Here is a 27,380-nt window from a genome sequence, read left to right as displayed (position 1 = left end):
ACACCTGCTCGGTTTCTAGATACTCTGTAGGGTGTGAATGAGGAGGGGGGAAACACCTGCTCGGTTTCTAGATGCTCTGTAGGGTGTGAATGAGGAGGGGGGAAACACCTGCTCGGTTTCTAGATGCTCTGTAGGGTGTGAATGAGGAGGGGGGAAACACCTGCTCGGTTTCTAGATGCTCTGTAGGGTGTGAATGAGGAGGGGGGAAACACCTGCTCGGTTTCTAGATGCTCTGTAGGGTGTGAATGAGGAGGGGGGAAACACCTGCTCGGTTTCTAGATGCTCTGTAGGGTGTGAATGAGGAGGGGGGAAACACCTGCTCGGTTTCTAGATGCTCTGTAGGGTGTGAATGAGGAGGGGGGAAACACCTGCTCGGTTTCTAGATGCTCTGTAGGGTGTGAATGAGGAGGGGGGAAACACCTGCTCGGTTTCTAGATGCTCTGTAGGGTGTGAATGAGGAGGGGGGAAACACCTGCTCGGTTTCTAGATGCTCTGTAGGGTGTGAATGAGGAGGGGGGAAACACCTGCTCGGTTTCTAGATGCTCTGTAGGGTGTGAATGAGGAGGGGGGAAACACCTGCTCGGTTTCTAGATGCTCTGTAAGGTGTGAATGAGGAGGGGGGAAACACCTGCTCGGTTTCTAGATGCTCTGTAGGGTGTGAATGAGGAGGGGGGAAACACCTGCTCGGTTTCTAGATGCTCTGTAGGGTGTGAATGAGGAGGGGGGAAACACCTGCTCGGTTTCTAGATGCTCTGTAGGGTGTGAATGAGGAGGGGGGAAACACCTGCTCGGTTTCTAGATGCTCTGTAGGGTGTGAATGAGGAGGGGGGAAACACCTGCTCGGTTTCTAGATGCTCTGTAGGGTGTGAATGAGGGTGGAAACACCTGCTCTGTAGGGTGTGAATGCTCAAGACCATAGCATTGAACTGACAACCCCTAATACCCATGGGTTTTCCAACCAGCTACAGAATCTGTAAACTTGGGACGGTGGGGGTTCTCATTGTCCTGATGGATAGCAAGCTACTGAGAAAAGGGAACACCTGATCCCGTTTTCTGCTTCATAAAAGGTGACTACAACAGTCTTGTCTTTATTTTACAGGAGAACATTGAGATCCAGTTTACCCAGTCGTTTGACAAAGAGGAGTCGTCGTCATCGCCCATCAAGAATGAAGTGGACCAAGATAAAGGAGTGGAGAAGCTGCTGGAGAAGACTGAAAGGATGCCCAGGAAGATGCTGTCCAGAGGTAGACATCGTCTGCCTCCCCTGGTCAAAACAAGTGCACTATATACCGAATAGGTTTCCATTTGGGACACATCCATCGTGTGTGGGTAGGCACTAGGCACCTACTATGGTCAGTAACCAGAGGTTTCTCAGAGGTTGTGAAGTTTCTTCAAATTTAAGAAAATAAGAGGTCTCAAGGACCTAATAAGCCTTCAATGCTTCTGTAAAAGTGAAAACGCAATTGATGGTCTATGTCCTGCAAGCTTAGCCTACATTTTTTCCCCCCCAAAGTGTTTGTTTCTCATTAGGTACTCAATGAATTTTTGCAAAGTTTCTGTGAAATGAGGAGACACAATAGAATAGTTAGTAATCAATGCCTTTTTCTCCTCCCTCCAGATTCCAGTCAGGAATACACAGACTCTACTGGGATCGATGTCCATGAGTTCTTAGTAAACACGCTGAAAAACAACCCCAGGTGTGTAGACATGCCAGCCATTTAGAAACCTTTTGTCTGCATCCACACAAGCCAAGCTGAGCTGTTCTTTCACTGGTGATTAAGCAAACACTCTTTCTCTTAAAGGTTACATTTTGAACATTTGGCTTCTTCATTAGTCGATTACTAATTGCAGTTTCTGTCATACCCTGAGGTAATGAGATGAGTGCTGAAATTACTGAACGGACACCAAACTAATTCTCTCCATGTTCAATCCATTATATTCACAGGGACAGAATGATGCTTCTGAAGTTGGAACAGGACATTCTTGACTTTATCAGTAATAACGAGTGAGTAGTTCAGCTGAGTCATTTTCTTGTTGTTGGTGCATTTCAACTGAATTTGAGTGAGTTGAGTCTCATGTCTTGATTTCTTGGGGGGTTTAATTTCAACAGAATAATCTGTTTCTGGTCATTTATTAAGCCCATGCATAATTTCGTGTGATGTCACTTTCTGCTAATGAGATTTCACTCTGGGCTATGTTGGACCGTTTTGCCCAGAACGACTCTTCCTAATTGTTCTGTAATCTCTCTTTGAATTATTGATTTGATCCACTGTCCTCTCCTCCCATTCTTTCTCCTCTCCCTCCTACAACCTCCTCGGTCCTCTCTCCCTCCCCTTCCAACAACCTCTCCTACCCCAGAAGCCAGAAGAGAAAGTTCCCTCCGATGACCTCCTACCACAGAATGCTGCTGCACCGCGTTGCAGCCTACTTCGGCCTCGACCACAACGTCGACCAAACCGGGAAATCTGTAATCATCAACAAAACTAGCAATACGAGAATGTGAGTAATCTCCCTTTCTGCCACAACCAATAATTCAATTTCTCAGCCTTACTCTAATTCAAACTGCTTAGGCTGCGGAAATGACTGGCTCCGTATCTTCTGCCGAGGGTAAACAGATTTTTCTTTGCGACCCCTGAAATTAGTTTTTGGGGAAACTTCATTATCTGCTTTTTCAATATTGCAGTGAGGAAGGTAGGGAGGAGGAGGAGAGTTAGAGGCGGAAGGGAGATGATGTAAACATGTCAGGTTTCTTAGAAAGAAGCCCTACCACAACTCCCGTTTCCATTGTTATTTTCTCTGCTCTCCCTCCCCTTTTCTCCATCTCTCTCTTTCTGCTGCTACTCTCTCTCTATATATATATATATTTGTTTTTGTGTAGACCTGATCAGAAGTTTTCAGAACACATCAAAGATGACAAAACTGACGACTTCCAAAAGCGGTACATTCTCAAAAGGGACAACTCCAGCTCAGACAAAGATGACAATATGGTAAGAGTTGTTTAATGTGAGCCGCTCCAGATCTATACTGGACCGCATTATGATCAATTAACTTCCAAGAAAAAAGTTAGAATTTGAAAATAAATCATTAGATCTTCACCATGAAAGCCAAAGCCAGTAAAGTTCTGAAAATACATAAATCCACTGAAAAATGTATTTTCCTCTGCACAAAGCAGTAGTCAATGGCCAAATGGTATTGGTGTTTAGTTCAGTGTTTCCTAGAGTAAATTCCCTAAGCCTTTTGTTGGTGTTAACAAACCATAGTGCTAAATGAGTGTTGATGTGTCTAGATTTTGGTCCAAAATCATAGTGTTGACATGTCTAGATGTTAGTGCTAAGCAAGGTGCTGATGGGTCTAGTGCTAAGCTGGGTGCTGATGGGTCTAGTGCTAAACTGGGTGCTGATGGGTCTAGACGTTAAGCTGGGTGCTGATGGGTCTAGACGCTAAGCTGGGTGCTGATGGGTCTAGACGCTAAGCTGGGTGCTGATGGGTCTAGACGCTAAGCTGGGTGCTGATGGGTCTAGACGCTAAGCTGGGTGCTGATGGGTCTAGACGCTAAGCTGGGTGCTGATGGGTCTAGACGCTAAGCTGGGTGCTGATGGGTCTAGACGCTAAGCTGGGTGCTGATGGGTCTAGACGCTAAGCTGGGTGCTGATGGGTCTAGACGCTAAGCTGGGTGCTGATGGGTCTAGACGCTAAGCTGGGTGCTGATGGGTCTAGACGCTAAGCTGGGTGCTGATGGGTCTAGACGCTAAGCTGGGTGCTGATGGGTCTAGACGCTAAGCTGGGTGCTGATGGGTCTAGACGCTAAGCTGGGTGCTGATGGGTCTAGACGCTAAGCTGGGTGCTGATGGGTCTAGACGCTAAGCTGGGTGCTGATGGGTCTAGACGCTAAGCTGGGTGCTGATGGGTCTAGACGCTAAGCTGGGTGCTGATGGGTCTAGACGCTAAGCTGGGTGCTGATGGGTCTAGACGCTAAGCTGGGTGCTGATGGGTCTAGACGCTAAGCTGGGTGCTGATGTGTCTAGATGCGGATGAGACTGAAGGAAGACAGGAGGAGTAAGTCTATAGAGGAACGAGAGGAGGATTACCAGAGGGCCAGAGACAGGATATTCGCTCAAGATGTAAGAACCCTCCTTTAATATTAATTGAATAGCTTTTAAATGCAGATTGAGAGTTTGATTCAATATAAACAAGTAGATAACATAAATTATTTTATTACAGGATCCAGATGGCTTTCCTCTTGAAAAAAGAATACAGGAGGATGATGCCTGTAACAGCACACAGCAAAGACGGCAAATCTTTAGGTCATTATCTCTCAACATAACATAGCCATGACACTTTCCCCATCTCGTACTCTCTGCTATGAAGGTCCTTAATAGCATAGAATGTTCCTGTTTCTTATAATAGCTAATACATGTATAATCCCATCATGGTTTAAAATGGATCCTTCCTCAGGTTAAAAGATGGCCGCTCGGCCAACAGTTGCCAGAGCAGCTCTGAGAACGAGCCCAAGAACGCTGAACCCCGGCCGTGGAGCAGCACTGACTCTGACAGCTCAAACCGTAACCTGAGGCCAGCCATGACCAAAGCAAGCAGCTTCAGCGGCATCTCTGTCCTCATCAGGGGAGACAGCTCAGGCAGCAGCAAGAGCATGGGTCGCCTCTCTAAGACTGGTAAATAACCTCCACTTCCACCATCAACTAGCCTGGTTAAACCAGACTGAATGCCACATTCCATGGTGTTCAGTCTGGTTTAACTAAGCTAACCATCAACCACCAACTACAGTTCACTTCACCACAGTTCAAGTCTCCACCCATATATTCGGACTCTGACAATCAGCAGTGCAGCACCTGTCACAGCCATAAAAATAGATTGAATAGAAAGGGTGTCATAATGGGTGGACTGGCAGCCATTTTAAGTGTACCCATGCCAGGAAGTAAAATCAGAAAGTGTACGCTTAAATCTGTGATTTGTTTAGTCAACTTAACTGACACTACAAAAAATACAACCCTAACCCATCAGTTAGCATCATTTGAATGAACATTCTACATTACCATGGCAATCCAGCATCAGTTGATAGAACATTCCAAAATACCATGGCAATTATTGCATCACAATACCAGGCAGACATTGCGAGTGTATCAATGAGTTAACCAGTCAAATTGCCAGGGTCAGAGCTTCCAAGCCTGTTCTATTCAGTCTATTTATATGGCACAACCATAGAATTAGCAATTTAGTTAGAGTGCGTTCCTAAATTTAATTTTAGCTATCTACTCCTATTTCAGAGCACACTCGTTTGAGTATGCCAGAGCGCAGAAAAACTCGCTGAATGGGACAGGTGTCAGTAAAGTTAGGCAAAAACGGAATTAAATTGTTGCTAGCAGCACAGTCACTAACACGATAGATAACATGACAACAGTAACCAGCACTGCTAGGGCAAGTAAAATGGTCTCAGTGACGTGTTCTCTCGTTTGTGTCTGGAAGTAGGTAGCAAGCTAGCCAACTTTAGCCAGCTAGCTTGGGCTGCCGTTGTGAGGTCAGAACGCTCGGATCAACCCTACTTCTCAGCCAGAGCATCCAGTGTTGCACTGTGAAAGCTCCGAGAGCGTAACGCTCCAAATTTACGAACGGCCCAGTGAGCACTCTGACACAGTCGAGGCAATTTACGAGCATACCCTTAATAGGATATCTATGGTACAACCATGGACATCCTATTAAATTACTGGAGGGGCTATGTCATAAACCCACAAAGTTCCAGAATGAGGTAAAAATGGCAGCCATAATGATCAGGGAGAATTACAAACAATTCTAATTGGAATGAATGGTAGTAGAGGCATAATGCAAATTTTACTTATGCAGGGAATTAAAAGTAAGATGTGATATATTAGAAATTGTGTAGTATTGTCAACAAAAAATATTGTCATTATAAATAGTTTATGAAGGTTTTAAAATGTTTGTATAAATATCCTCAAATGTCAACGGACCATAAATGTCAAAATGTTGATTTTCTTGGGAAGCGGAGTTCCACAGAGTGCTATTTTATGATACAATATCTGTACTTGTTGAATTTGCAACTTCTCTAAGCCCTATCAACTGATCTCAGCCAGTGTATGGCAGTGGATTGGAATGTTGGCATATTTGCAGTTAATTTGAACAATTCGTGCAATCATTGCACTAAAACTGTCAGTCTAGCTAGCAAAACCATACAGTGTAGAAAAATTCTTAAGTCATTATTTTACATTATCTTATCACAGCACCATTGTCTCACGTCAGATGGTCACTTCTACGTCACGCTTGTCCCTCAGCCGATCTGTCTTGTAGGGCGTGGAACTCATCTCAACATGTTTTGATTTTACTCATCCGCCTAACGCTAGTTCCTAATTCAGAAAATCACTTGGCTCTCGGGAGCAATGAAGCGCTGGCTACTACGGCAAACCATGCTCAATCAGTTGAGCAAACTTGCTGCAGCCTCGTGCAAGCTTGTTTGGATCGCCATACCGTAGCTAGTTTGCCAGCTTGCTGATAAAGTTATATGGCACTAAAATTATGGGACTGTTCTCAGAAATCAGCCTGTATCTGACTCTGACAGCTGGCACTGTGCTTCGCTAGTTTGTAACATTTGGCCAACGTGATGACATTGCAGAGAGCAGTCAGTTGTGCTGTACAACTCGGCGCACTAATCACAGCAGAACAGATGTCATGACAACTAATTTGTGCATTAGCTAGATCTTCACTGCGCTAGCTAGCTAGAGGGAGTATTCAGCATTGAGTGTGTGAACTGGCGTTGTTAGCATCCTTGCCTTTCATTTCATATAGATTGATTTGAGACTAGTTCTGCCAGCAAGCAAATATTAGCTAGCAAATTTTCGTGCACATTTTCGAATATACTGATCCCACCACCACAAAACACCTTAGCTAGATGTAGAATTAGGTAGTGCAGACTTCCTCGGGGGGGAAAGTATATTAGTTACAGGTTTGTTGGTAAGATTACCTCTCTTTTGAGGATGAAAGGGGGTTCAGTGAACAATGTCACCTTGGTAATACAACCACCGAAGTAACATTTTTGAATGTTAGTACAGCATATTGTAGCCAAACTTCCTTTTAACCATCCAATGCGTGTTTGCTAGTTAGCGTGATGCCCGTCTGCACTGATATCTGACATGAGACAATGATCACAGCACTGGCAAACCATGATTGACAAATGGCTGACCTTTGTCTCATAATAAGAAGATTCTTGTCTATTCTAGTGATCTAATTCTATGGTCACAACGCCCTGTCCATTTAGAGGAGTGTCCAATCAGGAGCCGTTTGACAAAGGCTTTGAACAGACCCAGTCCCTATGGCTACTCTGCCAGGTGAAATGGGTGCCTCACTGTGGTTGTATTCTCAAACAGATGCCGACAGACGAGGAGAACCAAGCCATCCATTCTTAATCTCCTCCCGTCTGCCTGCATTAACGGGATGTTTATTTATTAGTTTCATTTTATTAGATCAGACATTGACAAAGCACTTTTCTTTGCTATTTAGCAACCTGAGATTCATGCAGGTTTTTCTTCGTGCATTGTCACGCCTTGCTCGCACTTAACATACCACTCACACATGTTCCCAAGACGTGTCTATTTTTTACATAGTGTGCTTTCTAATGCTGGCCTTTTCAGCATGCTTTCCCCTCCCAATTATATCGGCCACTCCTCGTCTCTCATTGTATTAGAAATCATTTGGTATCGCGAGTGTGAATTCATTGGTTATTACATTCAGAGCCCCATCTCAAACATCTTCAGTTTGATAGGTGATGTAGCTAACTGTTTCAACAAAGCAGGACTTAAGCAGTTCTACATTTTCCTGTCATTCCTTTTAACCATAGTGCTACATTTTCCTGTCATTCCTTCAAACCACACGTGTTATGGTAATATTCTATCAGGTAGTTGGTGTTGTTTTTAGACTTGTAGTAGAACGTCTTAGTCAATTATGTTTTATTCTATTTAATGTCTTAATGAACTAATAATCTATCTGTTCTAGAATCTATTCATTTCTTAGTTTTCTGCACACCATGGACATGGTGGTGGTGCTCGGACAGTCAAGTGAATAGCAAAACAATGTGAATAGCTAAATGAAGACATTAATCAAGGAATTAATTAACTGGCCAGTTAGAGCTGTTGATATCATTATCCTCTTTCTATTTTATGACAGCATCACTCCCACAGGTAATTAGAATAGATAATTGGCTATGTAGGTTTGGAGATTCAAACCCGACCTTTCGAAGTAGTGCATACCTTTTTTTAATAAAAATAATTTGTTGACCTAAGTAGAAATATATAAAGGTATTTATGGCCTCAACAAATGATGTATGATATACTAATATGTGATTGTGTGAGCCAGACTACTATAAATACCCAATGAATTCAAGCCGTGTCGTCTCCAGTAGATACCATCAGTAATATGGCCTTACTGCCTTGCTCCTGTGACCCTTGGAGAGCATCTTATGACTCTCCCCATTCATCCCCACATAACCACTCTGAGCATGGTGTCTGTAGGTTAAGGCTTTCCTTCTCACTCCTTCCTTCCCTAGGTTCTGAGTCTTCGGGTAGTGTAGGGTCCTCCACGGGTTCGCTCTCTCGCTCCCAGCCAACCCACCCTGTCCCGGCTCTAACCAAGGCTGGCTACCCCCACAACCACTCTGCGCTTCCCTGCCCAGCGGCCTACCCAGCTGTCTGCGCTAGTAGTACTGTGGTCTATGAGGCGGGAGGCAGGAGCGTGGCACCGCCAGTGAACACAGCTAACACTAGCTACTATTTGCTTCCTCTGGAAGCCACAGGGATACCGCCAGGGAGTGTCCTGGTCAACCCACACACAGGTTGGTAACCTAACCCTACCTACCAGGTTTAGTTGAAGTACAGGGGCTTGCCATGGGGGATGCAAAATGTGTCTTGTGTTTGTATCCTGTCATTGGGTTTCTTTCACAAACTGATGACTTCTCTTTCAAACTAACACGACTCACATAACTTGCTGCTTATTCCCGCAATGCTTTCTTCTTGTGGTGTTGAGGGAGAGAGGGAACTATAGCTTCTGATGGTAGCGTGTGTTGTCTTCTTGCAAGCAGCAAAGTGTTGGAACACCACAGTAGAACACAGAACACCAGGCGTCCTTCATTCATTATTTCTGATCTATTTGAGTTGTGATGCTGAGTCTTTTGGGGGAGGTGATAATTACAAGTTGCTTTAACTTCCCTTTAAAAAGTAAACCCAACCGACAGATTGCGTATCGCTTTTCCTCAAATTATTCCGAATTGACACAGGAGTCACTGTCTAATGACGTGGCTTGCATGCAAATGAGAATCTGTGTCTCTGCCTTCCACAAATGAGGAGGGAACGGAAGCACTTTGAAAAACGATGGCTGTCTCGTAAGATCAATATACCCTGACTTTGGTCAAAACAAATTCCCCAACGTGTTGCTGAGACACGGGATAATGAAGCCACACTGTACAGTGTTATTGGATATAGAGAAAATGGATAGTGGGCGAGTCGAAGCTTTGATGTATAATGTATTCCTCTTCACTCTGCTGGTTCAATGGACATCCTAGAGAATGTTGCTTCTTAAATATGCATGGGACTGTCTGATAAGCCTGGGTATATGGCGCTGGCACTAATATGATTTTCGAGAGCCAGCCAGGGCTGTGCAATTGCTTATTGACCTTTCCTAAGGAGTTGGAAAATGGGAAATTCTTGTGTAGAACCCAGAGAATTAATTTTGCCACCTGATAGTTAACTCTGAGTTATTTTCAGGGTCATCAAACGGTCATTTGGGCATTGAACGTGGGGGGAAAAATGTAGGAAACCCACCCTCTCCACAAGTCGTCCAGGTCCTGAGGCAGCGAAGCATCCCCAAACCATCACACTACCACCACTATGCTTGACTGTTGGTATGAGCTTCTTACTGTGGAATGCACCGTTTGGTTTTTTCGCCAGGTGACCCATGTCATCCAAAAAGGTGTACTTTTGACTCATCTGTCTATAGAACGTTCTTCCAAGAGTCTTGATGATCAGCCAGGTGCTTCCGGAACGAGATGGATCCCATTTTATGTCTGGCGAAAACCAAACACTGTATTCCACAGTAAGAACCTCATACCAACTCTGAAGCATGGTGGTGGTAGTGTGATGGTTTGGGGATGCTTTGCTGCCTCAGGACCCGGACAACTTGCCTTAATAGAAGGAACCATGAATTCTGCTCTGTATCAGAGAATTCTACAGGAAAATGTCAGGCTATCTGTCTGTGAGCTGAAGCTCAGCTGAGTCATGCAGCAAGACGATCCAAAACACACAATCAAGTCGACATGAAAATGGTCAACAAATTTGAAGTTTTGAAATGGCCTTGTCAAAGTCCAGACCTAATCCCAATTTGAGATGTTGAGGCAGGACTTAAAACAAGCAGTTCATGCTTGAAAACCAACAAATGTCGCTGAGTTAAACCAGTTCTGCATGGAAGAGTGGGCCAAAATTTCTCCACAGCAATGTGAGAGATTGATCAACAACTACAGGAAGCATTTGGTTGCAGTCATTGCAGCTAAAAGTGGCACAACCAGTTATTGAGTGTAAGGGGGCAATTCATTTTTCACACAGGGGAATTGGGTGATGCATAATTTTGTTAATTAAATAAATAAATAAATATTTGTAAATTCATTTTCCCTTGATCTAATAATAGGTTTTTGTTGAAGAGCTGATAACATTCAATATCAAAAATAGAAAAAATCAGAAAGGGGGCAAATACATTTCCACGGCTCTGTATGTGTAACGTGTTTGTCTGTGTGAACCCTTGTCCCTATGATAATGTCTATAACCAACCGGTGCTTCAGTAGACGTGTATAGAATACAAATGTAAAGGAAAAACCAGCCTGTTGTGAGGAAGTCATACACTGGAACTGGGTGTCTCAGGATTGTTCCGTGGCACTAACCTCTTTTCTGCACAAAAAATACCTTCTTAAACCGATATTCAGCTTTCAGAGCCAGCCTATTTCAGTGAACCACAGAGAAATGCATTGATTCTTTCATCAAGTAGCAGCTCAGGGAAATTCACTGGAGCACAAGGCATTTTTCACCAGAGATTTTGAAATAAGCCCTTGGATAAAATGATGTCATATTCTCCACATAAAGTGCCTCCTCCACACAACATTCTTAGTATTTTTCCTGCTCATGCAAAGGGGAACATTTATTATAAATATTTACTCACTTGGCTGTGTGAATTCATAAATAGGCTATGTAAATGAAGCCCTCTGGATACTCTGTCTTCAGCTGCTGTAAGGATAATGATAGCCATTACATTTCTGGATACCTAGCAATTTGGCAAACTGTATCAAAGCGTTGAAGATATATATTTAATGTTGATAATGGGGCCAGTGTCGATAGTGATGATGATAATGTTGAAAATATTCATTATTATTGATGTGATTTATAGAGATGGAAAGTGTTGCTTGATAGTGTTGACGATAATGCTGAAAATAATGATTGTGTTTATAGAGATGCTAGTTTTGGTGTTTTTTCCAGTGTGTTTTCAGCCCTGCCCTTCTCTCTCGCTGCAGGACAGCCGTTTGTGAACCCGGATGGAAGTGCTGTGGTGTACAACCCCAACCACGGCATGGCTCCTCAGCATCATAATCAGCAGGGCAGGACCCAGCAGCCCATGCCCACTCCTCCGCACTTGCCTGGCCAGCACCAGCCCACCAATCACAACCACGTCCTCGCACAGGTCCGCTAACACCCTTCAGCAGGCCACGGAATTGAATTTGAATTAAATGAAATAGAACCCCTAGGAGTAAATGTATATGTCACAGGCTTACTCATAACATCTACTATACACCCACATTCACATTACAAACACAATGCTTGTACAGTCTGAGAGGGCAGGGGAAAGTAGGAAGTGAACTGATGCACATGCTCAGTTCTTACACAGACATCCTAAACCATCCTGAAGATTGACATGGCCCCCATTTTTCAAAACATTACCATGACAGCTCATGGGGGTGGTTGTCATGCCTACGGTGTTATTCATTGAGGAAACTTTGCAACCTTTCTCCTTAGTCGCCACCCCTGTCAGGGGAAATGAATTGAGTTCAGAGTGTCAGCTAAACCCTGTGACCACTGGTGCAGCACACAGCCCAAATGGTAATCATTAGTGTTTATACAGGCCCTGAGTGGTAGGAATAGTGATCTCTAATGGCAAGATCCTCAACACAACCTGTCATGGAGAGCCCCTTTAAAAAACATAATAATAAAAAAACAACAACCGGAAGGCTTGACATTCATTAGTGAAAATGGAAGGGCAGGAAATTGACTTGGCCTCTGATAGTGTGGGTGCACTACCCAGGGGTCGGGCAAGGATGCCTCCCCTCCCTCCCCATAGTGAAGAAGCAACGCCCCTTCCTAATAAAGACATCATTCCAAACCGGGGGGTCGGGGCCTGATGAGAGGATATTTATTTTTGAACAAAGAGCTGTCCCATTGCTTTCATATCAATAGATTTTCACCAGTCGGCCTTGGTAGAGAATGGAGGATATCCATGGTCATCTATTGACTGAGGTTAATTAACTTCATTACTGTTGGATTCCCCCCTGAGCTAGCGCTGATTCACTCCGTTAACTAATATACTGTTCCTCTATTGTTTGAGATGATGATACTTTCTCCGCTTGTGACGTTTGCAATCTCTGCCTAATGTCTGACTAAACCCAATGCCCTCTACCTCTTCTCTACCTCTACTTCTCTCATCTACCTCTTCTCCTCTACTGTTTTTCCTCACCTCTGTCTGTTCTGTCCCTTCCTCAGCCGGTCCGGCCCCTCCAGCCCTCTGCTCAGCCTGTCCAGTACTCGTCTGTCTCTTACCCATCTCAGCTCCTCTCCGTCTCCCCTGACCAACTATACACTGTGGTACTTTACTCTTCTTCTCTTCACTCTTCTTTTCTCCTCTTCCCTCCTTCCCGCCCAGTCTTTTTGTCATTCTATGCCATCTTCGGGCTAGGTTAAAAAAAGCTGTGGATTAAACTTTTGTAAATGAGTAGTGAACTTATGCTACTGAAAGAATACACACAAGGATGGAATTTAGCAAAAGTTCCTGAAGTTATATTCACTAGTCTCAGGCATTACTTCTCAAGGCTAGTCAATGTCAATGTCCCCCTTGTAATTGCTGACCAAACCGCCTGTGTTGCGAGCGTTGCAAAATAAATGTTCACGTTATTCAATAATTGTATCTAATCTTCGGGTGCGCGTCGACGGGCGTCAGTCTAGCCAGGCTAGGAGCATACTAATCCACATGGGTTATTGAAATATGAAAGAGGTCCACACTCCAGTCCAGTTGGAAGCGGTAATGCACCTCAGTTGTTGGAAGCGGTAATGCACCTCAGTTGGTTGCCAACTGCCAAGTCCACAGAAAACGATGAGAGATTAACCAAAGAAAACAAAAAAAAACAGCTAGGTTTCCTCTTATCTGTGGATTAATTGTCAGACTAGAGAACACACCATTTTTTGTGAATCAAAAGGGGTCAAAGTTCCAGCAACAAAAAAGTACCATATGCATTTCAGGTAAAATAATAATCCAATGTTTATTTTCCAGGACAAATTAGCTAGCAGCTGCAACCTAGTTAAATGTCCATGAATGTTTCATGTGTGTTTCGACCTGTCCATAAATTAATATAGTTAGTTGGTTTTGATAATTTTCGCATCTGGTGGTGATGTACAAAATCTCACGTGGACTGACGTACGGAGGCGTTTTGGTCAGCATGTTAATTAGACTTCAATAAATGCCAATTAATGATGAATTGAATCAGTTTAACTTTCATGTTGTTTTGCTACCCCACTCCCTCCATTGACGCAAATCATGTGTTCTACTGACCTCTTTCCTGACCATCCCTCTACGAATCAACATCCCTTAATGACTAATTACATCAATTTTACCGTCTAATCTGAATATGATATTCTATAAATAGCAATGCTTAAAGTTCCTAACCACTCAACCACCTGCTGCCTAGTAAACCACACCACACTTAAGCAAGTCAGGATGACTTCAGTTTAATGTTTTAGGGCCTTCAGGTTTGTTCTTTGCATGGGTGGCTGTATCCAGTTCTATTGCTGTAGGCTAGTACAGTAGTTCAAAGTTCAGTGACTACACTAGGAGCCAGCAGTATAAAAGTATTTGGGGTTTCAGAAAAGTGCCATATAAAAATACTATGTATTATTTATTACATACAAGGTCCTGTAGTAGTTCAACTAGAGCCACGACCGAACTGTTAATAATAAATATATAATCTATGCATATAACATGTTTCTGTGTGTTCCATCCCACAGCAAGAGAACCTGGGAGCCCAGTTCAGCCACATGAGTCTGTCCCGGCAGGCCTCTGGGGAGGGCCCCTCCGTGGTGCTCCAGGCCCCCCCGCAGCAGCAGGGCTTCATGTTGCCCCCCCAAGGCCAGCCTGTCCCTGCCCCCCAGGCCTACAACACCCCCGCCCCTCCGCCTGTCAACCAGCCACTCATGCAGCAACAAGGTTACATGCAGCAGGTAGGTTACTGTACATCCGACCCTTACCTGGTTTATTCCTATTAGGTTATACAATGTACTCCGTTTTATTAGTACTATTATACGTTATTTCCATCTGACTATCTTGATCAATGCTTGGCCGGTCTCTTTATTCCTTCATCTACATGGTTGTAATGTTTCATCATTAGTATCTGAGAGGTACATATACAGTACATTTGTTCATAGATACTTTCTCTCTACTTAAAATAGCATTTAAATTGGACTTGTAAGCCACTGCAGCTGAGGGACTGTACTCTAGGTTTAGAGACCTCCGAGAGCTGCATAGTAGCTAGTGGTAGTGGTATCTCATTTTGGACTGCTTCATCTCTGCCTACAGATGCCAGCGTGTTACTGTGGGCCAGGCCAGTACCCCCTGTCTAACCAGGGGTACAGGCCTGTGGGCACAGTGCAGTATAGTGCCCTGCAGAGCCAGCCAATGCCCCCGCCCACACAACAGACAGGTAAATATCTAACACAGGCTGAACCAGTAACTCAACCATTCATCTCAGCTGCCTAGTTCCTCTATTAAAAACAGGTGTCACATCAGGTGTTTTTTTTTTTTTTTTTTCTGGCGTAATATCTGGAATACCATCAGTGGAGTGGTGTGCATGACATTTATTTACATGGGGGGTTAAATCCATGTCTTTCTCCCTGTGTGGTATGTTTTTTACATGTTCTATCTTACTGCGGTGTGAGCATGGTTGTTACCGCTCTATTCACACTCTTTATTTTCTATTGCTCTAAGCACTTTGTTGTCTCTGGTTATCTGCTCTTATGGCAGGTACACAATAGGCTCATCTCAATAAACTGTGGCAGGGAAAGTAGACGGTGCCCCTGGGGCAGAGGAGCAGTGCGAAAAGCTGACTACTGTGTTAGAACGCTTTTCTCTGCAGGTTTGGCCGTTGTGTAGCCTTGGCCTTTAAGCCCACACAATAACAATTTCCAATCAAAAACACCGTTAGCATTGTCTCCTTCGTCTCCACTGCGTATCGCTGAAGCATCATTCATTGGCCTGTCTAGAGAAACGGATGCTCCGCTGCACCATTGAAATACAAAGTCAATCGGATCTCTTAATGGGAATGGGGAATTTTGTTTTAATTACCTGGCAGCCTTTGTACATGCATCGGTCATGCAGATTGGCAGTGGAGAACAGGATGGGGATTTCAAATGGGGAAATTATCTGGAGTTGAAAATGTCAGGACCCACAGGCGTATAAATATTGTTACGTTCTAAGTCAGGTGTTTAGAGGGGTTTCTTACCTGGATATCAGCCCTCCAGGTGGGTAACAACCAAAGTGCCTATTCTGGATACGGGTGGAAGTTGACCGTCCACAGAAGAAGCAAAGGTCCTGGATACGGGGCCGGGGCGCTGTCTGAGAGGCCTATAATTCTCACAGTGAACCGGTCTCTTTTCCAGTCCCTCACTTTCACCTCTTCAGACAGAACTGTTAGCCAACAACCCTCCACGGCTAAGCACTCAATCAAACTGCTGTAAAAGTCAGCCATTCTAAAGCCTTCTGTCTACTGGGCGTACTTGAGGATTAACCATCAACCATCCATCAACCAACCAACCATCAGCCTTCTATCTGACTTGACTGAGACATTTCATTTTTCTCTCCATGAATATTTGTGAAGGCCTGGTATTTTTAGTTTTTATGCTTGATGTTCCTGCCAGAAGAGTCTTCATTTTGGTTTTTACTTCAACATCAGACATGAACTTTTTAGGGCTCCACTTGCACAATTATACAAAACATTCACATATTCTGACGACATTTTGAATGAGATATTATACTGATTATTGTTAGCTATAAATGTCTTGTGCAAAAGTCTCAACTGCAGTTCATATCAGTCTGAAGATAGATTTAATTATAGATTCATAATGTGTGCAATTATCGTAATCATAAAATATCAGCAGAATTCTCTGCTGTCAAATGTCTAACTTTTATACGTTTTCTGTATAAATGTTCTGTACTTCTCCAGATATGCTCAAATAAAGCCTAAGGAAACACTGTTTTTTTATGAAAAGGAGGATGAGAAATGTGGTAGATCTGAATTGGACACCATTACAAACTGAACTCCTCCTTTCCCCAGGCGGCTGAGAAAGCCTAGTCCTATTCCCTTATTCTTGTAAAAATAGATGAAGCTTTTGAATGTGAGAAAGGCAGCAGAAGCCCCAGTATATCTGGTGTAATAAGGAGAAGGGTGGCGTGCCTTTTTCATCTTATCTCCTAAAGCCGCCTGACAGTCAGTGGCTCCTTTTAACCAGGCAGGCAAGACAGTCTGCCAGCAGCAATTCAAGCCTTTTGAGTCCTGAGGTCCAGGGTCTGGGTGGTATGATGAAGCAAAGCATCTCCCTTGTATTCTCCTTCATCTCTTTTCTCTCTTCCTCTGAAGCACAGAGTGTTTAGTATTATATTCGCTTCATGCTCGGTTTGTAAGTGGAGGTGAGAGAATGGTACTAAAAATAGCAACCAGCCTCTCTTGTTGCCTGCCTCTCCTCTCACCGGGAGCATTCATTCCTTTTGTCCCACTTCTCTTCTCATCTGGGCTAAATTGATTGCTGTCGCTCTGGCCAAAAGCCAGGAGAAATTGAAAATTGCCCAGGCAGCCCTCCTCCCTTAACTCCCACCCTTCTCCTTTTACCTCCTGCTGTTTTCCCCCCCCCGATCCTTCTACTCAGGGCGCCTGCTTAAGAGGGGCTTTCAATAACATTCTCCACTATAAGCACCCTCTGGTAACCTTGATGCTTATGTATTTTACCCAGCGAAAGAAAAAGCTTTTTAAAATTAATTTTCCTCTAACAAGAATTTAAATATATATATATATTTAAAAAAAAAAAAGAAAAAAAAAAAAAGGTTTTATCTCGTCTCCCATAATCTTACCAGTGGAGGAGAAATCCTATTGAAACGACTTTGGAGTTGAAAGGTTGTTTATTTACTGAGCCATTTTAATGTTGACTACCCTGAATCATTGATCGCTTCCAGTGAAATAAGCACACAGCCTGTTCTGTGGCAAAGTGTTTAGTTTTTGTTGTAAAAAAATATATTATAATATTCTTACAAAGCATACAAACAACAACATGCAGACCACCTGTTCACACCACCCCTGCCCAGACCCACCTGTTCACACCACCCCTGCCCAGACCCACCTGTTCACACCCCCATCTCTAGGGGGGATGTATCAGTCTCTGCCACATGGCCTCAAACTGCACCATTTTGTTTCTCTTCGTCGCCCATGCACTTTCAACATTTAGATAATAAAGCATTTGACCTTTCCATTGTGTTAACGATGGAGGATTGGTTGATTTCCAGTTAAGTATACGTTTTTGACAAGATGATTGACGAGAAAGGATCGTCCAATCCATCGGGTATCTCACTGCACATCTCACTGCATATGTCATGTCTTGAAATATGCAGACAGATGGATTAATAGTAAATTTACTTTGTAATACTTCTGCCAACTTTCTAGCTCTGCACATAACTTTTGGACTTTATAGCCTTCCCAGAAGGCATTGATTATTGAGTCATTGTTCATTTAGCACTTAAGACTTGACTCTGCCGTTGTGCTGTTGAATTTGTGAATTTTGTCTCTTGTGTAATAAATTCTATACTTTCGTTTATGCTGGATTAAGTGTACATTTTCACTAACTAATTGCATTAGTTATGTTCCAACATTCCCTTCATCTTAATCTATCCAACTGAGATTGCCCGTTGGATTGATTGCCCGTTGGATAGATTGCCCGTTGGATAGATTGCCCTGCAAGGTTTTGTATATCTTACCCATCATATGAACATCCTTTTCTGACTCAACTAGGATTACCTCAAGATTACTCTGATGTCCAAAATAATTTAAAATTGAAATTTCTTGATATGAAACTTTTAAGTTGCATGTATTTGAAAAAATTCAGGGTAGTCTACATTGGTCAGTCCAAAATTGCCTTTGAATTCTGTCATGGAAATAAATGTATTAATAAATAAATGTCATAAATAAATGTCGTTTACGGTTTCTATGCCTTTAGCTTTCCCTGTGGACCAATTTATCAGGGAATTCTGAAAGTTTTAATTTCCATACAAGTGCTGAATTCTAAGAATCAAGACATTTGTATCCACTTTTTGATTAAATCAACTTCATCTCTCGCTCCCATCTCTCTTTATCTTGCTCTGTCTGTCTCTCTCGCTCCCCCCCTCACTCATTTCTTACTCGCTCCCCTCCCTCCCTCTCTTTCTCCAGGTTACCAAACTGTGATGCTCAATCATCCACAGAGCTATCAGAGTATGATAGTAGTGCAACAGCCACAGAGTCAAAACCCGGTCAGTGGCCAGCAGAACCCGGTCAGTGGCCAGCAGAACCCGGTCAGTGGCCAGCAGAACCCGGTCAGTGGCCAGCAGAACCCGGTCAGTGGCCAGCATAGCAATATGGGACATCAGATGCAAGGCATGATGGTCCAGTATCCCTCTATGTCATCTTATCAGGTGGGTACTCAGCATTTCAACATCTAATAACTCAATGTCACTTTATAATGTAAAAACACACAATTAACAATGATGAACATTAAGAAATGTAAAGCATATTTATTTAAACCTTTGTTTAGCTAAGTCATTAAGAACCATTCTCTTTTTCCATAAAGTCTTATGTAACCGGGAATATTTTTTGGCATCCCATGTCATCCATCTGAACTATGGGTCTGTCTTGGCAGGTATCCATGCAGCCCCAAGGCTCCCAGGTTGTACCACAGCAAACTTATCAGCAGCCTATCGTCATCCACAACCAGTCCAACCAGGGGCACATGCCTGGCTCTGGTGTCCAGGTTTACTACAGTGTTATCACACCCAATCAACAGAGGTAGGACATCACCACACAGTTTTAACATAAAAATACCTATACTTAGTGTGGACCCATTCCACTTAGTGTAGACCCATTATAATACCAATAAATTGTTGAGTACATATAAATGCATTCCCAGTTGAATAGCATGTGGTAGGACATCACACAGTTTTAATGTGGACATACTCCGATTATAGACCAATAACATTACTACAGAACATTAATACTGTATTATTCCCAGTTTTACAGTAAGCAGTTTTTAGGTTGAACATATAACTAGCCCTTCTCTGATGCTTCACACTGAGCTGTGGAAACCCCTCCTCCTGGGTCCTCTTCTTTAATAGGCCATGTTCAAGATGATTTATAAGGCCGGATATCTACTGAGTCTTAATATAACAGCGCTGGTCCGGTGTGGCGAGCTGCTCTCTACACCATCCTTCATGCCAGCCCTCTGGTCCGCTGTGCAGACGCACATTATTCTTCAGGGTGGCGCAGAGAGCCGAATGTCTGCTGCAGCAGCTGCCTGCCTCTGCTTTGGGCTGACGCGTAACCCTGCCGGTCTTCTTTTTGCTTATATTGTTATAAAATCAAAATGCAGGCGAGTGAAAGAGGAGCCTGGAAAGAAGAAACCCCAGCGGCACTCCGCAACCGCAATTCAGTAACGGAGACGCAGTGATTTATGCTGTTTTCCCTTGATTTGTTTTGATTTGGTAGAAAATGAGCCTGTAGAGATTTCTAGCCTACTCCCAGCCGTCACCAGTTTCAGATTGAGGATATTTATGCTAGTTCTAATGCAATACAGGGTTATTGATCTCCTGTGTACACAGTGTTCCACTTCAGTAATTTAGCCCATTTTTAAAACCGATGTGCCGAATTCTGATTACATGAATGAATCTGTGCCAGAGCTTGGCCTCTCTGCTACTCGGCTTTAGTGTGTGTTGTGTTTCTCTCACTGCAGCTCCTCTGTAGAGTTCCTGCCTCCCTCCGGATCAGAGCAGATGTTGTTCCCTCGGCCGTGCTCCCCCTGCAGCTCCCAGCAGCCCCTCCATCAGACACATCAGTGCTCAGGTACACACAGAAACACACACACAGTCCGACACACTGCAGTGCTCAGGTATACAGCAGAGAGCCAGTCTGAGCCACAGTATGCATTATAACCAGGTCTCAACTAGAAAGTAAAAATCACTATTTATAAATAAAGTAGTCTGGCAACCAGCTGGTCATCAGTAGCTGGCTACAAGACTGCTTTATCACTCTCTGTTGGATCGCTGAAAGAGCAAGAGCACATTTTCTCTTTTCAACTGTAAGTGTGAAATATAAAATGTTGCTGCTAATGAGTTAGTTCTTCAAATGAGCTGCTGTATGGGTTGTCTCTGGAACAAAACCCACAGATGTTAGCTTCGCTGTACCACCTTTTTTTCCCTCTTTTTTTCTCTTACCTCTACCTTTTTTAGTTCTTTAACACGCTCTCCAATCCAACCGTCACAATGTAGACAGCCCAATCCCCTCTGTTCATAACACTGGAGTGGAAGAGCCTTAAGAACATTTTAATTAGAGCCCAACTAAACAAAGGCGTCATCAGGAAAAATGACTTCCAACCGAATTCTCCGGCAAATCAAAATGGATTGAATCGATTCTAAAGGGTCTTCTTGGGGAGGGGGCGCAGACAGGCAGCATTCTCATCTCCTGATCTCCCAGGTCCAAAGCTATAATAATACAACGTGGCAACAACAAAATAAATGTGATGTAGACGCCTTAACGTCTTTCTCCTGACACCCCCCATCTCCTCCTCTTTTCAGTTAGCTTTGAGGCTTTAAGGTGCTAATTGAAATTACACTCCAAGTCTTAACGATGTCATTATTGAACAGATATGGACTGGTAATTAAGAAGTAATTCCTCTGCTGCTTTGTTCCCGGTTATGGTCATCTTATTAAAAAAGTGCCTTTATGGGCAATCTAATTCTAATTTGAAACGTTTTAGGTGGCTTTAGTTAATGTGATTTTCCTCTGTGGTGAAGCTCCTTTGATCAGTATAGCCACCGTCGGTCTCCCCGTATCTCGGTCGGTCTCTCAATTTACAATTGCATTTCAATTTAAGGGCTGTATTGGCATGGGAATCATATGTTAACAAGTGAAGTAGATAATAAGCAAAAGTGAAACAAACATTTTCAGTAAACATTACACTCACAGAAGTTCTTTGTCTCTGTCGCGCTCGCTCTGTCTTGCGCTCTGTCATCTTTTATTTTCTCTTTAAATAACTAATTAGAGGAAAAGGTAATCTTATTTCAAATCCTGAAATTAGATCTCTCTCTCTTCAGAACTGAGGTGGTTGAAATTTTTTCATTTCATGCAAGGATTACCACATAAAAAATACATTCCCTTCATTTAAACCTCTTTTGTGGCAAATGAAAACAAATGTAAATATATTGTCTTTTTTTTGGGGGGGGGGGGGATGTGTTTTGGTTATTATGCTGTTCTTTGGTCAACTTCCTTTCTGTGTGACCTTTTTTAATTCACAATGAAATACAAATAGACTGCTGCGTATTACACCAAGACAAGGCTAGTGATGGATTAAATCCAAGGTTGGTAGTACTATAGAGTCCAGGTTATCTTTTGTTTGTAGACCTCCCTTTTATTGTCACAATAAAATAGATGGAAAACAAAATATAAATGGAGGTTTTCATCCTTGAGACAGGGTGGGAATTATGTGGCTGTCAGGATAAGAGCGTTATAGATGCTCGTTACTTTTATCCCCAGAAGAAATAATTACAAACAGGCTAAGGGCAGTCAGAAGTCTCCCCCAGCAGAAATAATTAGACAGGCTAAGGGCAGTCAGAAGTCTCCCCCAGCAGAAATAATTAGACAGGCTAAGGGCAGTCAGAAGTCTTCCTCAGCAGAAATAATTACAGACAGGCTAAGGGCAGTCAGAAGTCTCCCCCAGCAGAAATAATTACAGACAGGCTAAGGGCAGTCAGAAGTCTCCCCCAGCAGAAATAATTACAGACAGGCTAAGGGCAGTCAGAAGTCTCCCCCAGCAGAAATAATTACAGACAGGCTAAGGGCAGTCAGAAGTCTTCTTTTAATAGGGTCAAGTTCAGGCCCAGAAAGTTCTCGAACCCTTTGTTGGGCAAACACATTTAATTGGATGTTTGACGGCAAAACATTTGAGATGATACAATTAAAAGTATTAATGATCTGAGCTGTCTTGGAAGAAGGTCCCAACTAGACTAGAATAAAATGAACTTTAAATTACTAATAACATATTACATATCAAATAAGTGGAGGTTAACATCACATGTAATTAGATGGCAAAGGATTTTAACGGCAAGTCAGTGAACATGATTTCGTTTTCCTACATAATACACTAATGAAATACGAAACAGTCAAACTGACATACTTATCCTATTAAACGTGATTCATATATTTTTAAAAGGCAAATGTCTCACACACACACAATAAACATACTGTGATTCTTAATTGGAACAGGTTCTAGCATCTGAAATGTAAGACTAAATCTTTACACATCTTTCATTGCCCCTGAAGAGATGCATATAAACTCTCATTGAATTTGATGTAATATCGTAATGTCTGTCCTTGTTGCCTCTGTGCCCCTCCTCCAGGTGGTGGAATGGTGATGATGCAGCTGATGATGTCCCCTGGCCAGCAGCCGAGGCCTCACACGCCCTCGCAGTGGAAACACAGCAAGTACTACAGTCTGGATCACACCAGAGGACAGAAGTCCACAGAACTCTCAGTCATAGACACCTCACAGGTGAGAGTCCCTTGCTCCGCTCCCCATACAGCCTAAAGAGAACATGCAGATTTGAAGAAAAAATATTTTGCAAGTATTTCTTCAGTATCACACTCTTGGTGTAAATATAGTAATGGGGTTTGGTGTTGTGGTCTGTGATGTTGTAAGAGAGTAGCCTTGAGAATATACTTTTTTAAAATGTTTTTGCACCAGTGGTTTTCCTGGTGTCGGGTGTGTTCACCCACTAACCCTCCCCTGTCCTCCATCTAACCCTGTCCTCTATCTGTCCATACAGAGCAGTCCCCAGCTGGGCAATCCCTCCACCTCCCCCGCCCAGTCGCCAACCCCCTCCCACCTGACCAATGTGAAGAGCAACCGTCCTGGCCTCACCCCCGTACCCATGATGCCACAGTTCTCCAGACCCTTCGTGCCAGGGCAAGGTGAGGGAGACACCCAGTCCTGGGGGAACTTCAACCAGCCATTTCACATACTTAATCTATTCCAATTATATATATGATATTCCAATGGCTTGCTGATTAGTTGAATTAGGTGTGCTAATACTAAATTCAAACAAATATGTGGAATGCTGAGGGTCCCTGAGGCTACTCAGCTGCTCCATCTTTATGGCAAATGGTAACCCTAAAGAAATGTAGCCCAATTTAGTGTCTCATCATTTGTGTTTCCCAGGAGATGCTCGGTACCCGTTGCTAGGGCAATCCCTCCAGTACAACCCCCAGAGCCGTCCTCCTCTCCTCCACTTTCCCCCCATGGCCCCCAACCATCAGGTGAGTCTACACAAGACAGAGGAGGAAATATCTGTGTGGATATCTATGTACCATTTAGAAAGGCTTAGCGAGATCTTCTCTTTAGTACTGTGCAAAACAAAAGATCAAGTCAAACAATGGTCCCCGCTTCTTCTTCTGTTCCTCATTTCTCTTCCAATGTAATCCATATCAAGCATTGGGATACCTTGAGCTGGAGTCCACAAAGTGCAACAGCAGACTACGAGCTGGTAAACGGAATGTTCTCTCGTCCTCCTTTCTGCTCCCAGGTACCTATGGGGATGCGGCACAGCGGTGGAGTAGGCAGAGGGAGGAAGCAGCCGAGGAAAGCTCTGTCTACAGATCTCAGTGTAGGTCAACCAGGTAATGGTAGAGAACACCTCCGTCTGTTAGTAGACAGAGATGTGGACCTCTAATCAATAAATATCTTACTCTTAGATATATCTTAAATACAACATTTATCCATGATATATTTTGTTTTTAGATCAATATCTTATTTTCACATGCTTCGTAAACAACAGTGAAACGCTTATTTATGGACCCTTCCTAATAATTCAGAAATTAAAATTTAGAAACAATTATAACACGATGAATAAATCCACAATGACTAACGATAACTTGGCCATGGGGTACTGGTACCAAGTCTGTGCATGGGTATGAGGTAATTGAGATGGATATGTACATATAGATAGGGGTGAAGTGACTACACAACAGGATAGATAATAGACAGTAACAGCAGTATACTGTAGGTAGGGGTAAAGTGACTACACAACAGGATAGATAATAGACAGTAACAGCAGTATACTGTAGGTAGGGGTAAAGTGACTACACAACAGGATAGATACTAGACAGTAGATAGTCCGGGTAGGTATTTAGTAGGATTATGACAAAGGAAGCATAGGGTTAGTCTGTACTGCTTTAACTAATGAGGTCATAGGCTAAAGGCTGTCTTCAAGTTGGGTCTGACAGTTCTCTCTCTCCTCTCTCGGAGGCAGTGAGTGGGCGGGTCCTGGAGGTGACTGAGCTGTCGGAGGGGATCAGCCGGACCGAGGCGGACTCTCTGCTAGGTGAGCTCTCCAGAGCCAGGGCCGTGGTCTGATGGCTCCGAGAGCACCACTACCATCACAGCCGCGGGGTCTGGCAGTCAATGGCTAACGGTGACCACCACCACCATGCCAAACCCCCCCACCCACCCCCACGGTCAAACCCCTGTCAACCCAGCCTCCACCTAAACCATCCTGGCCACGTTCCCCTTCAGATACGCTGTGCAGATGCCCTCCTCCGCCACAATGGCCCACGGGCCTCCATCAGACTTACCACGAACAGGTGCCACGGCCGTGGTTACGGCCACAGACACTCCCCGAGAGGGCCAGCTCACAGTAGAGGGCGTTAAGGACCCCTGGCTCGCCTTTTAAACCCTGACCCCTCACCAGCACCGCCAGTCACTTCCTGTTGCCATCACTCCCCCCAGCCCCTCCTTTCCCCCTCCCTCTTCACTCACTAAGTTGGCTTGATGTAAAGGGTTGTTTTTCCACTTGATTTGTAGAGACTTGTTTGGGGGGAATGTGTTGTACTTTGTTATGTTCTTACTAGCGGTTTGACGAAAAAGAACAAAATGTAACTGAACATCCAAAAACCACAATTATTGAAGTTCCAAATATTAATAACCTGTCTGCTCTCTGTTTTGAGAACAGGCCGGAACATATCAAAAGCCTGTATTTTTATTTTATTTGTTCATTTGTTTTATAGTTGTTGAAATCTTGAGTCAGACCCAAAGCTCAGCTCTCCATTATTACTCACCCAGCCCAGTTGCAGTGTCTGGCCTGGTTCAGTTTAACTCAACCAAACCCCAGGGTAGCTTACTATCGGCCAGCCTGCCACCACCCACTTGCCCCATATTGTGGCCGGTACATGATGAAGTTGCCCTCGACTACACAATGGTCTCTAGTTGTGCCTTTCTCTCCAAAGTCTACTGCTTTATTCTCCAAGAAACGCAAAATGAAGACACCCTAGTCAGAGTCTATTGTTAAATGAAAAGACCTGCACCTTGTAAATAATTTATATAGTAGCTAAATAATTCAATCAGTTCTCTTTTTCACAGTGAACGTTCTGTATGTGTGTTGTTCACAGGCAGGCACAGATGAGAGCAGCGGGGGGAAAAGGCTTGTTTGAAACCCCTGGTTTTTAACTTCATTTAAAATGACACTCCTCCACCGCAACGGCATATTTTAGCAATCATCTGCTTGGATGGCCTCCTCTCTCTCTCCACCACACTGTCCTCCCTCTCTCCTCTTCTACAAGGCCTACAGTGTCAAATCTTTCATTAGGTCTTTTTAAATGATATACTTACTGGGTCACTGGAAGAAAAAACAGTTTGCACATTTATACAACTGAATATATAAAAATTATCTATTTTTCCTTTAATTTCTCTCAAAGATAAAACAAATGTGTGGATTCTGAAAGGCTGTTCAATGCTGGTGCAAGTCATTTTTATTTCATTTTGAAACCAATAAATGTTTACACCAAAATATGTGGGGGTTTTTTCAGATCACAGGAAGTCCTTTGAAATGGATGGGTACTCTGGCTTTCTATCTGTCCAGAATCTCCATATGGCTTTGGATGTCCTCTTTCATGATGTTTAAACTGACGATTTAATTTTTATTTTATTTTTATCAACACTAGGCATAGTCCTACTTCAGATGTCAGTGTAAGCATAGAGAGTGGTTTGTTTTGCTATGGGTGGAAGGTGGGCATGTGGGTTTTATACTTGGTCTTATCTAATTTGGTCTTTGGTTGGTGCTGTTCATCTCAATCCAAATTTTATAGGGTCATTTGTCTGCTACATTAACCTCCCACCAACCTCATCTCTTCCAATGCCTCACAGTTCCCTCTTCCACTGTCATAGTTGCCAGAAACAGTTTAGAATGGATGGCTTCTGCTGTGTTCAAGACAACTGGGAAATAAGAAACATTTGGACTGAGGGGGGGAAAAAATAATGAACGGTCAACCAACTTTCTGGAGCTCGAACTTTCCAGTTGTCTTGAACACACCATTCATCGCTCTGTCTTATCCGTCATGTGAAGTCTGTTTTGTCGTGGCATTAAGGTTCTCCATTCTGATTCTGAGATTATTAACGGATAATTAAACCAACATCTAGAGTACTTAGCTCTGTGTTGCAGCCAAGGTTGGTGAAATGGCGCTTTTGTAATTGAGGAAATTCTCTCAGCAATAAATGACCCTTGGGTTGTTTTGTTATGATTATCATTTACACTGTTTTTCCCCTCTTGTATACCCCCCCCAATGATTCCTGTCTAGCACAAGGGGGTGGTATTCGGCATATTTATGCATTGTCAGGTTTAAAGCAGCAAATGTAATATTTTTCATTCATCTTGCTCTATAATTTATAGACACCGAAGACCATGGAGGATTGATGGTAAGTACTAAACCAATTGAAAAAAACAAAGTTG

At 43.3% G+C, this 27,380-nt stretch overlaps 1 protein-coding gene across 9 annotated transcripts in view; it reads left to right on the top strand.

Moving 5' to 3' along the window:
- The window catches only part of LOC120064221 (R3H domain-containing protein 1-like), a 58,109-nt gene extending 30,935 nt beyond the window's left edge, over window positions 1-27,174 (top strand). For 3 of the 9 annotated variants that reach the window (XM_039014640.1, XM_039014641.1, XM_039014644.1), the window contains 20 exons: window positions 1,100-1,244; window positions 1,619-1,697; window positions 1,946-2,005; window positions 2,359-2,499; window positions 2,879-2,987; window positions 4,026-4,121; window positions 4,222-4,304; window positions 4,456-4,673; window positions 8,570-8,854; window positions 11,573-11,739; window positions 14,328-14,540; window positions 14,896-15,019; window positions 18,788-19,029; window positions 19,254-19,399; window positions 20,340-20,449; window positions 23,001-23,152; window positions 23,427-23,571; window positions 23,819-23,916; window positions 24,183-24,276; window positions 24,909-27,174. In XM_039014640.1, the coding sequence (XP_038870568.1) occupies window positions 1,100-1,244; window positions 1,619-1,697; window positions 1,946-2,005; window positions 2,359-2,499; window positions 2,879-2,987; window positions 4,026-4,121; window positions 4,222-4,304; window positions 4,456-4,673; window positions 8,570-8,854; window positions 11,573-11,739; window positions 14,328-14,540; window positions 14,896-15,019; window positions 18,788-19,029; window positions 19,254-19,399; window positions 20,340-20,449; window positions 23,001-23,152; window positions 23,427-23,571; window positions 23,819-23,916; window positions 24,183-24,276; window positions 24,909-25,012 (2,811 nt within the window). In that variant the 3' untranslated portion in view covers window positions 25,013-27,174. Of the gene's footprint in view, window positions 1-1,099; window positions 1,353-1,618; window positions 1,698-1,945; window positions 2,006-2,358; window positions 2,500-2,878; window positions 2,988-4,025; window positions 4,122-4,221; window positions 4,305-4,455; window positions 4,674-8,569; window positions 8,855-11,572; window positions 11,740-14,327; window positions 14,541-14,895; window positions 15,020-18,787; window positions 19,030-19,253; window positions 19,400-20,339; window positions 20,450-23,000; window positions 23,153-23,426; window positions 23,572-23,818; window positions 23,917-24,182; window positions 24,277-24,904 lie in introns of those variants that run through there. The other 6 variants (XM_039014642.1, XM_039014645.1, XM_039014643.1 and 3 more) reach the window with 6 other exon arrangements.
- Window positions 27,175-27,380: the final 206 nt, after the last annotated feature.

The sequence above is a fragment of the Salvelinus namaycush genome, chromosome 19 (genome assembly GCF_016432855.1).
Source record: "Salvelinus namaycush isolate Seneca chromosome 19, SaNama_1.0, whole genome shotgun sequence".
Lineage (NCBI taxonomy): Eukaryota > Metazoa > Chordata > Actinopteri > Salmoniformes > Salmonidae > Salvelinus > Salvelinus namaycush.
The sequence above is the reverse complement of the archived record's forward strand: the minus strand, read 5'-3'. Positions and strand labels throughout refer to the sequence as shown.